The sequence below is a fragment of the Pelophylax lessonae genome, assembly GCF_965119305.1.
Source record: "Pelophylax lessonae genome assembly, chromosome: 1".
In the NCBI taxonomy this organism is placed as follows: Eukaryota; Metazoa; Chordata; class Amphibia; order Anura; family Ranidae; genus Pelophylax; species Pelophylax lessonae.
The window spans coordinates 222,489,170-222,504,479 of NC_138768.1; the positions used below are offsets into that span (position 1 = coordinate 222,489,170).

Below are 15,310 nucleotides of genomic sequence, written 5' to 3' on the forward strand. Positions count from 1 at the left end.
CCAAACGAAACCTAACTGGCCACCATTTTGGGAAGGCAGCCATCTTAAGGACTCTGGTAACGACCATTTTAAGCTAGCAGCCGTCTTAAGTGTGGTAAATATACCTTGCTGTTTATTTGATTATTATTTACAATCGTTTATTTCCTTCCTTATATGTTTTATATTTCATATCTAAGGGTAATAAGATTACAATCCCAGCCGTATAAATCATAGTAGATTTTTCTCTAGAAACTGATTTTTGTTTTAATACATTTTTATTAATATCAGATTTAGCGCAATATTAGCGATATTAGTCTCCCATTTTGCATAGCCTATTCTCACTCCAACTGCAGCGGAGTGACTGTTGGCTGCGCAATTCGCAGACAATTGTGGTCTGATTATATAGAACACTTACATATGGTTTCTACTATACCTGGGGAAAACGTAATCTTACTTTATTTTTACTTTCATTATTGAGCTAAATATCACATTGCATTTATCGTTTTAAGTTTGTATTTTATGTAAAGTTATCTTTTTGTGTCATCTCAAGTTTAATCATTTATTGTGAATACATGTCTTGTGAAAAAATATTCTTATATATTCCCTACTGTAGACTGTTTTCACGAAGATTGGTATATGCTGTTAAAAAGAAATTAATCAATTAAAAAGAACTTGTTACATATTGATTTTTGGAAATAAGTTGAGATTCTCCTACCTTACAGATCTTTGCTTATTTACATAAATAGACACTGTTATATTCAGAGCAGTATAAATATTCTGACAAAGAAGTATCTAGATTCAGTTCTGGAGGCTGATTTAGTTCTGAAGTAACAATTATAAGCTATTTCTTTATTAAGTGAGATTTTATCAAAATAAGAAAAACACATTCATGGGCAATGGATTGTGAGCATCATATATTACCAGTCTATGTGGTGGAGACATCATGTTTCAGTTCATCTGAAGCTTTTCTGCTGCTGCATGAGGCCCACATTTTCATATACTCTACCAGAATCTTCTCTCATTCTGTAACACAATAGACAAATATTCAGACACTGGTATTTAAATAACTACAGAGATGCTTCACGAGAACAAAACCCTGTTGCATTTGTCACCTGATAACATATCTACCAGTTTACTGAGCACAATATCTTCTGCGAATTTCCAGAGGTAGATTTTACTCTTAAAATATGCTTTCCATTTATTAGACTTTTATCTAAATGACAACACTTTTTAATCCTTAACTCCAGGAAAAAAGTAAAAAATACACTTGCAGTGGGGCTTCCCCAAAACTGCAAGAGGTAATATAACCATTTTTGTCTAGGGTACTGGTAAAAAAAAAAATTAAAAACTTTTGGACTTACCGTACAATCTGTTTCTCTGATGTTCATTGACAGACACAGCTCCTGATCTTCCTAACCATTGAGTTTTACTGCCCCCTAAAGGAATAGGAAACTATGCAAAAAAAAAAAAAAAAAAAACAGTCTGGCTGTTACGACTATGGGCAGTCCCAGGGGGTATACTCTCTCTCTGCGATTGTTACAAGCAGTGTCCGAAGAATTACAACTCCACAGAGGGGTGGGTGCTGTGTCTGTCAATGAACATCACAGAAATGGATTTTACGGTAAGTCAAAAAATCCCATTTTCTCTTTCATTCATTGACGGACACAGCTCCTGATCCTCCTAACCATTGGGACATCCCAAAGTAGTGTTAAACATGAGGGTGGGGAACAGCGAAAAATACATTCCCAAGACTAAACTATAGCCAATCAGGTAAACGGGAGCTCCAGCAAAACAACTGGAGCCCACCTGAAAAAACAATACACCCTCAAAGAGGATAAAGCCCTCTTAAACAGCAGCCTGCAAAACCTTGCGGCCAAAAGAAGCATCCGCAGATGCCAACACATCCACTTTATAGAACTTTGTGAAAGTGTGCACCAATGACCAGGTGTCCGCCTTGCAAACCCGCATTACTGACGCCTGACGACGGAAACCCCAGGAGGCACCGAGTGCCCGAGTAGAGAGCGCCTTGACAGGGAAAGGAGGAACCTGATCTTTGATGGAATAGGACTGAATCACCATATTTTTTATGTGCGGTTTGTGTGACTGTGTTTATTTGTGTTTACATTGAGTGTCACAGGGGGTCCCCCCTTTTTGCCCGCTGTATTTTTTAGCGACTGGAATTGTTTTGCCAGCCTAAGCTTTCAATAAAGAGTGTTTGCATTAATTCCGGTGTTGAGCTTTATCTGCAACTTTTCTTTAGGGGCTCTACCTTTTGAAACCCCAACTATTTTGTTTTAGTATTTACTCCAGTTGCTAAAGCTCCCGGTCAAATCAGACCGTACGGTAACCATATTTTCAGGAAGCACCATTTTCAACTTGATTGGATTATTATATGGTTGTAGGATCCCAGGAAACAATTTTTATTTTTTGATACTGAATCACCGTATGTCTGATCCATCTGGAAATGGTCGCGAAGAAAGCAGACAACCCTTTCCAAGGCCCATCCGTAAGCACAAATAGTGAGTCTGATTTCCTAAAAGACTTCGTAGCTGCCAGGTACACCCTAATCGCCCAAGCCACATCCAAGGGATGCAAAGCAATTTCTTTTGGATGTTTTGGCCTGGGACACAAGGGAGGCAACACAATGTCTTCATTCAAATGAAAATTAGAGACAACATGAACAACGGAAAGGTGCGAAGAACCACCTTATCACCATGAATCACCAAGTAAGGTGAACGCAAGGTAACGCCGCCAATTCAAACACCCTGCACGTAGAGGTGAAAGCCCCCAAAAAGGCCACCTTCCGGGACAGTGTAAGCAGGGGAATATTCCGAAGATTCTCAAAAGGAGGCTTCTGGAGGACTGAGAGCACCAAATAGAGGTCCCAAGGCGGCAATAGAGACTACACTGAATGGATCAAGTGCCTAAATCCTTGAAGAAATGTACGCACCAAGGGCTGGTGAAAGAAGACCCCTAAGGCTGACACCTGATCCTTGATGCTACTCAAGGCCAGTTTCTGCTCAATCCCCCGTTGAAGGAAGGTCAAGATCCGAGCCACCAAAAAAAGAGCAAGGATGAAACCCAAGAGACTCACACCACGCAATGTACGTCTTCCACGTATGATGGTAGATCTTCCTAGAAGTAGATTTCCTAGCTTTGAACAGTGTTGGAATCATCGACTCAGACAAACCTCTATCCATCAGCATCTGGCATTCAACAGCCAAGCCGTCAAAACAAGCGACTGTAAAGCAGGATGGCATATTGGTCCTTGGGACCACAGATCCTCCCTGGGAGGAAGATTCCAAGGAAGGTCAGCAACCAGCCGCACCAGATCGGAGAGGCCAGTCCAGGGCCACTAAGATGACCGGAATCTCTTCCCTTGATCCTGCGTCTTGACAGAAGCTTGAGGAGGGAAGGCGTAAATCAAATAATACTGACCCCATGGGGCCACCAGCGCATCCGTGGCGTCCGCCAGAGGATCCCATGACCGAGCCACAAACCTCTGCATCTTTGTTGAGCCAGGATGCCAACAGATTCACCTCAGGGATACCCCACTAGAGACACAACTGATGAAACACCTCCAGATGAAGGGACCACTCCCCTTGGTCCAATGCCTGCTGACTGAGGTAATCCGCCTGCCAGTTTTCCACCCTGGGAATGTGTACGGTGGAGGGGGCTGGAACGAACCGTTCTGCCCACCTTAGAATTCCGGCTACCTCCAGAGCCACCAGGACACTTCTTGTGCTCCCCTAGTGATTGACATAATCCACGACCGTGGCATTGTCTGATTGAATGCGCACTGGATAACACCGAAGACGATCCGTCCAATGGTCCCGGCAGAGTCTCATCACTCGGCGTACCAAGACATTGATCAGTAGTCTGGACTCTCCAGTGTTCAGACCCCCCGAGCAGAAATTTTGCAGAGGATGCCACCCGAGCCAGACAGGCTGGCATCCGTGCCACTGTTCAATACAAGGGGAGGAAGGATTTGCCCAGCTGAAGCACTGAAGAACAAGGCCACTGTATCAGGGACTCTTGTTTCCTGGCTCAGCCAGATCTGATTGTCCAGAGACTGCGGATTCTTATCCCATTTGCCCAGAATCTTGCTTGCAGGGACCTCATATGGAACTGTGCAAACAGAACCGCCTCAAAAAAGGTAGACACCATCAGGGCCAGCACCCACATGCAAGTACAGAGGGAATACCATCTGCTGGACAGCAGGAGACGAATTACAGCCTGCAGTTTCTGGAGTTTGTCCAATGGAAGGAGCACTCTAGCTAAGGCAGAGTCCCGAGTCAGACTCAGATAGTCCAGCTTTGTAGATGGAACCAGAGCAGACTTCTGAAGATTCAGAATCCAGCCAAACAACCTCATGCTCGTAAGGCGATTTCCAGGTTTTCCAGCCGAGCAGAAGGAGACTCCACTTGCAGAAGGAGGTCCTCCAAGTAGCCCAGTACCACAATCACCCATTGGTGTAACAATGCTAGCACAGAGCCAACACTTTCGTGAAGACCCGAGAAGCAGAAGCGAGACAAACTGATAGTGCTCCTCTCCCATGGCAAAGTGGAGGAAGTGTTAGAGACCGACATATTGGATGTTAAGGCAAGTGTCCTTGATGTCAATGGAGGCAAGAAAAATCCCCCTGATGCAGGGAAGCCACCACCGTGCCAACAGACTTAGATTTGAACTTCTGCACCCACACAAAGCAGTTCAATGCCTTGAGGTCCAGAATTGGATGCACCTTGCCTTCCTTCCTGGGGACTGTAAACGGCTTTGAGTAAAACCCTCAAAAATGTTCTGAAGTCAGAACCAGGACCATTACCCTTTAAAGGTCTTGCACCGCCCCAAAAAGAGCCTGTAAGCGGACCGGGGACAGTCGCATGTTGGGAGGAAGAACCTTACCGGAGGGTGAGAACGAAACTATCTTGTAGCCGGACTGGATGACCTTGTGGACCCACCTGACTTGTACCAGGTGAGACCACGGGTCCGGGAACCAGCAAAGACTTCCCCCACCCCAGATACAGATGAGAGCGCACATTCATGCTGAAGGGGCCTTGTCTGGGGGTCTGGAGAAGCCCGCTCTCAACTTGCCAGACCAAGTTCGTATGGATCCTCCAGAGGAGGCCCCGAAGAGCTCGGATCCCTTCTCAGTCAAGCCTGAGGGATGAAATAAAAACTTCTTATGAGCCAAGAAGGAGGGCCCACATCTAGGATGAGGGTCCTTGCCCTTGGTAGCCTGCGGAAGAAAGGTACTCTTCTTCCCCCTTGTGAGACCTTTAATGATGTCATCCACGGTACCCCCAAACAGGGGATTTCATTGAAAGGGAAGATCAGTCAAGGCCTTTTTAGAAGTCTGGTACGCAAACCAGCATTTGAGCCAAAAAAGACACACCAAAGGACCACTGCCGAAACAGAGAGCCGAGCCACATCCAAAGAAGCATCACAGATAAACTGCAGCCCCTGGACCAGCTGGTCTGCTGGCTCAGCAAAGGCAGGGGGGAGCTACCCCTCCTCCAGGTGAAGGCAAAAAAGCCTAGCCCATTCGGTCAGAGTCTGCGACACCAGGGCAATGGTGAATATCGTTCTCGGAGCCGAACCAGCCAGGGTGTACATATTGAGGGCCACAGCCTCCGCCTTCCTGTCAGCCGGGTCCTTCAAAGCCAGGGACTCTTCAACCAGAATCATGGTTGCCTTGTTTAATCTGGAAACCAGAGGGTCTACCACCAGTTAAACAGTCAACTTCTTAAGAAGGGACTCCTCACTGGGGTATCGCCTAGCAAAATCACTTAGGGACCCCAAGAGGGGCGCTTTGGTCTTCCTCACTATTTAGTGACAATTCTGTCAAAATAGGAGGGGAAAGAGAACACCTTTTCCACTCTGGATGGCTTGCGAATGCCAAAGGGAACCTGTGCCTCCGTCGTAGCTTCAGCTGCGTCCTCTATTTTTAAGGTCTCACACAGCTACAATCATTGCGTCCACCAGCGCCTTTTTGTACACGGCTGCAGAAGTGGAGGAATCCTCATTACTATGAGGATACCGGGCGCATGGTCACAGACCCAGCAGGGTGACCCACATCCGGCAGGGGCGCTTTTTGCCAGCCCATCGCCCAAAAGCCACCTCCACCCAGGACACCAAGGACTCCAGGACTGCCCTCAGCCTCTGAGAGAGGATCAGGTGGGAAGATGTGCTCCAAACCTCCATGAGTCACCAGGGGGACCCCACAAAAAAGTGTAAAACACTGCTAAAGGGACAACTCCCACTGCTCTGACAGCCCACCTGGTTGCCAGCCACAGAGCACCAATCAAACCTCAGTAGAGAGGGAGAGGACCCCCACCAGACTCACCACCCAGCAGAAACCAGGCACTGCAGCTACCAGGAGAATCTGCACTGCAGGAACGGCATTTAGGAAAATAAAAGTCACAGCACCAGGGGATGAGGAGGGGCTCCCACCACCGAAAATGCCACCCAGAGGGCTCCACTGTCATGGCTGCTGCTATTTTCAATGCAAACCACCGCAAAATGGCCGCTGGACTACACAAACATTGCCACCGTGCATTAAGCACATAGGCTACAAGAAAATAGTGGCACCATGAGGCTACCAGGGGGGATCCCTATTCCTCAGAAAATGGGAGAGGCAAGAAGGGGGCTCCTGGCAGCAGCCCCCACAAGGTAAAGCCTTCCCCCCACAGCTGATTGCCCAGTGGCGCACCCGCTGCCAGCACAGCACACTGCCCCCACCCCAGGCATCAGACAAGGCCACCACAAAGCCCCAGCGTCCGTAAAGGAGGGGGGGCGCGGATGGGGTTGTATATTACCCACAGGGGCCACCAGACCGATGAGGGGGGTGCCTAATGGGAAGGAAGAGAACCCAGGGGTCTGACCGTCCCATGGAGGGGCCCACGTCCACCCCACAACAGGGGGGGGGACAATCACTTACCATACCAGGAACCAGGCAGGCACCGCTCCAGACAGAACCTACTCTCCATCGAAATTGGGAGTTGTTGGCCAGGAGGAACACTGCACCTCGGGCCGAGACTTGTTTGCAACCTCGAGAGGCGTTTAACTCGCAGGCCAGCCCCCAAGCATGGAGCTGAGGTCTGTGCGTGCTCACTGGCCAGACTGGGGTGACCACTGGATCTAGATTTTCAAGCCCGTCGCCCAGTCCGGCAGTTGATTGTAGATCTCACAGGAAAAGAAAAAAAGAGAAAAAATTCTATCTAAAAAGAAAAAAAAATGCCAGCACCAGAGATCCCAGCAAGGAAATACGTTCTTATTCCTGACTAGGCAGAAAGAAAAACTGAGTACTTATAGTAGTGAGAGGGAGTATACCCCCTGGGACTGCCCATAGGCAAAGCCAGACTTTTTTTCTGCCTAGTGTCCTACTTCTGTAGGGGGCAGTATAACCCAATGGTTAGGAAGATGAGGAACTGTGTCCATCAATGAACGAAATAATGTTTTCCTGGATTCTAGGGCTGAGTTCCACCATGCCAGGGAGACTTACCTGGCTGGGCAGTAGTAGTGGGTGAACCAGAGAAGGAATTTGCTTGTCCCACAACGTGAGAATGTTTGTTTATCTGCAAAAGGTCTGGAGTGCAAATGAGCATTAGGGAACACCTCAAAAGAAAGCCACCATGAGGCCGAGAACCACCATACAGAAGTTAGTCTGGAGATGCCTGCTTGACCTGAGAGTCTGACAGCTGGACTTAATAGAAGCAATCTTTCACTGGAGAAGAGAAATATTGGCCCGTACAGTATCCAAGATCAGTTCCAAGCATTCCAGGTTATGGGAAGGCTGAAGGATAGACTTCTTGAAGTTGATCAGCCATCAAAAAGTTTGAAAGATTTGGATTGTCTTCTGGATGTTGGAACATGATCATGGCCGAGGAATCTTTCAGCAGGTCATCCAGGTATCCCATGACCTAAATGCTCTGAGATCTGAGCAGAGCCAGGAGCAGAGGTAAGTACTTTTGTGAAGACTCTTGGTGCAGAGGAAAACTTGAAAGGCAGGGTAACAAACTGAAAGGGTTGATGTCCCACAGCAGAGAGTAAAAAGCATGTACATGGGAAAGATGGGAATGTGAACTTCTTAGATGTCCACTTAAACTTCCCTGGTCTGAATGAGCTGATGACAGAAACCCCTATACAAAATTTGTCAACACACAAATATTAGTTTAGGGATTTTAGGTCCAAAATTAAGTAAATCCCTCCATTCAGTTATGGGACTGTGAATAGGTTTCAGAAACACACTTTAAACCTTTCTTCTGCATAAAGTAGGATTATGACTCTTTGTGCCTTAAAGTCTTTGGAGGTGAAGCTGGCAGATTGGATGAAAGGAATCAAAGAGGGGACATGGAATGAAATGCTATTATGCAGCCCCTGGTAATGACAGATAGGACCCAGCGGTCGGGGACATCTCTGATCTAGATCGGTGTAGAGGCCAAAAGACATCCCGCCACTCTGGAGAGTGAGGGTGCCGTTTCATTGTGAAGAGGGCTTCTGGTTAGGCTTGAAGGACTTTGGAGTCCATGCCTTGTGATGAAAAAAGGATTCACCAAACAGTCTTCACTATCCAAAGGCATGCATAAAAGATACCCACTGCAAGTAGGCTCTGCAGACCAAGCTTTTAACTTCAACATTTTGTGCAAATATACAGAGAGCAGTGTCAATTTAAATACGGGGCAAAGTACATTCTTTAGGGCATCAATGCAAAATTGCAGTGCCAGAGTCATGAACTGCAATTGTTTTAACAGAACAGGTTTCTTAAAGACAGGATTGTGTTTTCTATTAATTTGCTTAGTCTAGATGGCATCAGTCTGACAAAAAGGCATAGCCACTATAGCTGGTTGTTAGGAAGGATCAGCAAAGGAAGATTAGATTTGGCCAGTCCTCATTCAAAGCATAATAACACAGATAATTTGCTTGTGCAAAGGATAAGTGAGCTCACATTAGAAAGCATATGGTGTGAATCATTAGCTTGTGCCTCAAATTGCAGGTGGTGAAAATTGCTCTGTAGGATCCTCTTCTGTGTCAACCTCACCTTCCTCAATATCTTACTTGAAGAATTTAGGAGTTTCATGGTCCATGGTGGATAGGCATATGAGTGCTTTTGAGCACTAGAGACTGAAGGTCCTAAAAGGGCACAGTTTCCCAAAGAAATCAGACATGGTTGCAGTGGAAGTTGTCTTAATTGGATAGGCTCCCTGTTGCACACTTGAAAGATGAAATAGAGGAAGGGAGCTGTGTTAATATAGAGCAAATCACCCTGAGCATTTTGCTGAAACTTGCAGTGTTGCTCTCAGCGTAGACAAAAATCTCCCCACCGGTTGCAGTGAAGGGAGCTGGCTTGAGTGCACCATGTGTGAAAGCATTATTATATGTGCCGCTCGCCAACACATTGCTTTAGTATATGGATAAATATGACCTCAGCCAGTGCCACTCCAGCCATGCCCCTTCCATGAAACATATTAGGGGGCAAGGCTGGAGCAGCGCTTTCTAAGGTCATATTCATCTCCATAATAATACACTGCGTTGGTGATCGGCACCTTTTCTTCACTTTGATCAGATGCATAGAAAGCTTGGGAGAGAGAAATCTAACCTTCCATAACCTCCTCTAACACCACGTTGGAGTCTGGTAAATATCAATATTTGCTGCTTCAATGCCGGGCATATTGGGAACCAACTCAGGTAGAGATTTCAGCTGAAAGAGCAGTCAGAGAAAGGAGCCAGACATTTTTGCCCTAGACATTGATGACTGTATTAAAGCGGTCATTTGCTTGAGGAATTGTGACATAGGAAGACTTTTCTTCAACTTAGTCAGATAGGCCGTGTACTGCATGCCTGAAATAGAGCTGGAATTGGAGATTCTGAGATTGAGTGTTGCTCTGGGATTTGGCAGAGCTAATATTTGTCTGAGCTTGTGCCATGGCTCCCTTTTACCTTGTTTCCACATTGCTATGGGTGAGGACAATTCCTTGTCGGGTACTCACAGAGTAGGGTGCAGAAATAAGGCAAAGGTGTCTGAGAATGAGTATGTGGCAACCATCCCAGACCAGATCATCCTGTAGCGAAGTCCTTGGGGGCAGGGGAGGGAGGAAGTACCTGAGAATCTCATATTGGGCTCTAGGTGGAAGAGACGATAAAGTGTGGGACTAGTGGTGCGATTTAACACCTGATCATACACCTGAGACTCAGCTTTGAATAGTGGGATTTTAGCACAAGGTTTAAACACTTTAAAAAAGTCAATACATTTCAAACATAGCCCATGCTTGCTCATCACAGTGCGCATATCCCCAGAGGGTCTTTAGGATCTAGGCTCTATAGAGATGGACAATAGCCCTGGACTTGTATAGCAACCTGCTGCTAACTACAAGCATTGTTAGAAAGTGCAGAGGCGAATGCCTTGCAGTATATAGTGTCTGAAGCAACATCACAGCCGCCCCTACAGCATGGGGTCTTGGTACAGCTAGCAAAGTTTTATGGAGGTTAGAAGACAGTGAAGAGTTGATTGAAGAAATCAAAGAAACACTAGTAAACTAGTCAAGTGAAGAGTGATTTCTCTCCAAATAGGAGGTCAATTGCCTTAGGACACTAACAAAAAACGGAGGACTAATGGACAAGGTTATAGGAGGATGCCAAGGAGGCTGGTCCGCAGCGGCTTTCCAGTGTCCATTCATTTGAATGTTCAAACCTATATCCTAGGGTCTATAAATACTCAGCGTGTTTCCTGTACTGAATAATTAGGATAAGTGGATGTATTCTTGGTTGCTGTAATTACATATGATACTACAAGTGGGGTTTTGAACAGTCAACAAGACATTAAAAGCATTAGATCATGAAGCCTTAAATGAAAATGGTTATTCTCTAAAAGGCCACCACAGTTGCCAGCATTTTAAATTAAAATGACAGTTGTGCCTGTATATCGACTGCTGAACATAAATGAAAGGTTAACCTGATGAAAAATCAATGCAATCTATTTGTTCAGAAGTCTGAAATTATTATGCTGTAAATTAGACCACAAACAATCTAATCACTTTGTCAAAAAGCTGTTGAAAAAAATGTTGGGGGGGGGGTAAAAGTTAGTTTGAGAACAGATCAACTGCATCAAAAAATCGGCAACACTGATCATTGTATCATTGATATCGAACACAACAGTGCTGTAGGAATGATTCAAGCATCAGCAACGAGTGGGTTGATGGGGGAATCAGCACATTTTTCTTTCCTCGCTCAAACTGTTGGTTAAACAAAAACAAGTCATATAATGTAAGGCCTGCCTTAAAAATCTCCTGCTGATGTGTATGGACAAAAAAAAAAAAAAACTTTTAAAACAGAGTGGGGCAAGGCAGAATACCCCACCACCCCCCCCCCCCCTTCTGGGTTTTACAGGTAGGTACCAAGGAGCTTAGCACAGACTAAAATTTGCAAAAGGAAATGTTCAGAACATTGATCAGCTGGCACCTATGGACTAAATACTATTTTCAGAATTTGTTTACAGCAGTAGAATTCAGAAAATGGTAGCTTCCATCTGATGCTTCTCAGATCATTTGGCGCACAAATGCTGGAAAAAAGTGAAAGCTCGTACATCTTTAATTACTTCTCTGTTACCTGGTTAGATCAGAGCTAAAGACAGAGTAGCGTCACTGCACTTCAAGGCAGATTAAGCCTCTATTTAATTCCAAATGTCAAGGGATCTGCATAAACAGGGTATAAGTGAACACATCTCACACTAAGCCCTGGATGAGTTTATCTCCTAAATTCTCTGTCAATAATCTCCTTTGTAATGTGACCTCCTTCCAAGTCCTGTTATGGCTAAGACAGACCAATAATTACGGTTTGCCATTTAAAACTTCTACATATCAAAAAAGATACTTATTTATCAACATGACTTAAATAACCATGAAATTAAAATGATCCTATGCCAAATACAAATTTTCAGGGGAGGTTTGAATCAGACTGGCTGAGGCCCCTTATTCTTCATCAAAACGCAAATGACGAAAACAGAAATTACACAGGTTTTTTTTAACTTGTTTTTCTAAATAAAAAAAATAAATAAAAACCAACTGTCAATTAAGTCAGAAATTTTAATATTTAAATTGGCAATCCAATGGCTTATAAAGTAACAGATATTAGCAACACACTGTTGAGTAAAATCTAAAGAGGAAAAGAAAATGCAAAATGCCATTTGGGGCAAATTTTACACTCATTACAGAGGTTGAAAAAGACATCAGTCCATCCAGTTCAACCCATAGTGTGTGTGTTAACTGTACATTGTCTACCCCTGTATGCTGTGGTCTTTAACCACTTCCCGCCTGTCATATAGCAAAATGACGGCCGCAAAGTGGTTGCTCTATCCTGGCTGGGCGTCATATGGCGTCCAGCAGAAAAGACCGCTCTGTGCGCCCCCGGGGGGGCACACAGAGCGGCGTTCAGTGGTGCGGTGCATCACTCTGACGCACCGCATCTCTGATCCTGGTAAAGAGCCTATCAGTGCTCAGGGAGCCTGTCAATGCCCTCATCAGTGCTGCCCATTGCCATCTATCAGTGCCACCCACCAGTGCCCATCATTGCCATCTATCATTGCCACCCACCAGTGCTGCCAATTAGTGCCCACCAATGCTGCATATCAGTGCCACATATCAGTGCCACCCCATCAGTGCAGGAAAAAACGTATTTATTTACAACATTTTATAACAAACAAAACACATTTTTTTTTTTTCAAACTTTTCGGTCTTTTTTTATTTGTTTAGCAAAAAAGAAAAAACCTTGCGGTGATCAAATACCACCAAAAGAAAGCTCTATTTGTGGGGAAAAAATTACATAAATTTGGTTTAGGTACAGTGTTGCATGACCGCGCAATTGTCATTCAAAATGCAACAGCGCTAAAAGCTGAAAATTGGCCTGGGCAGGAAGGGGTGAAAGTGCCCTGTATTGAAGTGGTTAAGGTGCCCATCTAATAGTTTTTTGAAACTATCGATGCTTCCTGCTGATACCACTGCTTGTGGAAGAAAATTCCACATCTTTACTTCTCTGACAGTAAAGAACCCCTTATGTAGTTTAAGGTTAAGCCACTTTTCTTCTAGTTTTAGTGAGTGTCTTATTGTATTCCCTTTCTCTGAAAAGTTTGTTCCTTATGCTATGATCACCAGTACAGTATTTGTACATTGATATCATATCCCCTCTCAAGCGTCTCTTCTCCAGAGAGAATAAGTTCAATGCTTGCAGTTTTTCCTCATAGCCGATGTCCTCCATTCCACTAATTATTTTTGTTGCCCTTCTCTGGACTTTCTCCAGTTCCAGTACATCCTTTCTGAGGACCGGTGCCCAGAACTGGAAGGCATATTTAAGATCTGGCCGGACTAGAGTCTTGTAGAGCGGGAGAATAATCTCTATTTCTGGAGTGAATCCCTTTTTTTTTTTTTTTAATACATGCCAGTATTCTGTTGGCTTGGCTTGCAGCTGCTTGGCATTGAATGCCACTGCCAAGCCTGTTGCCGACTAGGACCCCCAGGTCCTTTTTCAATTTAAAAATTAACCCAGAGGTTCCCCCTCCTAGCCAGTAACTTGTGTTCGTGTTTCTGACACCCAAGTGCATTACCTTACATTTTTCAACATGAAACCTCATCTGCCATGTAATTGCCCACCCCATTATTTTGTTCAGGTCTGCTTGTAAGGTTACCACGTCCTGCATAGAAGATATTGCCCTGCTTAGCTTAGTATCGTCCGCAAATACCGAGATCGTGCTGTATATCCCCCATCCTCTAGGTCATTTATGAAAGAGTTAAACAGGATTGATCCCAGGACAGAACCTTGGGGCACTTTCCACGCCCGCCCAATCCGAGTACTCCCCATTTATCACCACCCTCTGGACTCTCCCCTGGAGCCAGTTCTCTATCCAGGTACCCACCATACCCTATAGGACCATACCTACGTACCTTAGTTTGTACAGTATACATTTGTGGGGAACTGTGTAAAATGCCTCTGCAAAGTCCAGATACACCATATCCACAGGCTTACCTTTATCTAGATGGCAACTCACTTCATCGTAGAAGGTTAATAGATTGTTATGGCAAGAACGATTTTTCATGAATCCATGCTGATTACTACTAATAATACCGTTTTCATTACTAAAGTCTTGTATATAGTCCCTTAACATCCCCTCCAAAATCTAGCAGACAACTGATGTTAGGCTGACCGGCTTATAGTTACCCGGGATATATCTTGGCCCTTTTTTAAATATTGGTACCACGTTGGCTTTTTTCCAATCAGCTGGTACCATACCAGTCTGTAGACTATCTATAAAGATCAAGAATAACGGGCTGGCTATCACCTGGCTGAGTTCTTTAAGAACCCTCGAGTGAAAGCCAATCGGACCCGTTGATTTATTTATGTTAAGTTTCTCAAGTTTAGTTCTAAGTCTATCTTCCGTTAACCATGGGGGGTACTTCCGGAGGTGCATTATTTAATTTAACATTACATTAACCACTTGCCTACAGTGCACTTTCACCCCCTTCCTGCCCAGACCGATTTTCAGCTTTCAGCGCTCTCACACTTTGACTGAGAATTACTCAGTCATGCAACACTGTACCCATACAAAAATTGTGTCCTTTTTTTCACACAAATAGAGCTTTCTTTTGATGGTATTTGATCAATACTGGGTTTTTTATTTTTTGTGCTATAAATAAAAAAAGACTGAAAATATTGTGAAAAAACGCATTTTTCTTTGTTTCTGTCATAAAATTTTGCAAATTAGTAATTTTTCTTCACAAATTTTGGCCAAAATTTATACTGCTACTTATCTTTGGTAAAAATAACCCAAGTAAGTGTATATTATTTGGTCTTTGTGAAAGTTATAGAGTCCACAAGCTATGGTGCGAATCATTGAAAATTGATCACACTTGATCACACCTGATGTACTGAAGGCCTATCTCATTTCTTGAGACACTAAAAAGTCAGGAAAGTACAAATACCCCCCAAATGACCCCTTTTTGGAAAGTAGACATTCCAAGGTATTTAATAAGGGGCATGGTGAGTTTTTTGAAGTTGTAATTTTTTCCCACAATGCTTTGCAAAATGAAGATTTTTTTTTTTTTTTTTTTTTTTACAAATTGCCGTATTAACAGGTTATTTCTCTCACACAGCACATGTATATTTGCAACTACACCCCAAAACACATTCTACTACTCCTCCTGAGTATGGAGATACCACATGTGTGAGACTTTTTCACAGCCTGGCCACATACAGAGGCCTAACATCCAAGTAGCCCCGTCCGGCATTCTAGGAGCACAAATTACACATATAATTTCCTGACAACCTATCGCACTTTTGAAGGCCCTGG

General features: G+C 44.3%; 1 protein-coding gene across 1 annotated transcript in view; it reads right to left on the reverse strand.

Annotated features, from left to right (window-relative positions):
* Positions 1-900: 900 nt before the first annotated feature.
* PTPN11 (protein tyrosine phosphatase non-receptor type 11) overlaps positions 901-15,310 on the reverse strand; it is a 113,645-nt gene continuing 99,235 nt past the window's right edge. The window contains exon 15 of the mRNA XM_082243776.1: positions 901-1,002. Within this exon, the coding sequence (XP_082099902.1) occupies positions 933-1,002 (70 nt within the window). The 3' untranslated portion in view covers positions 901-932. The remainder of the gene's footprint in view (positions 1,003-15,310) is intronic.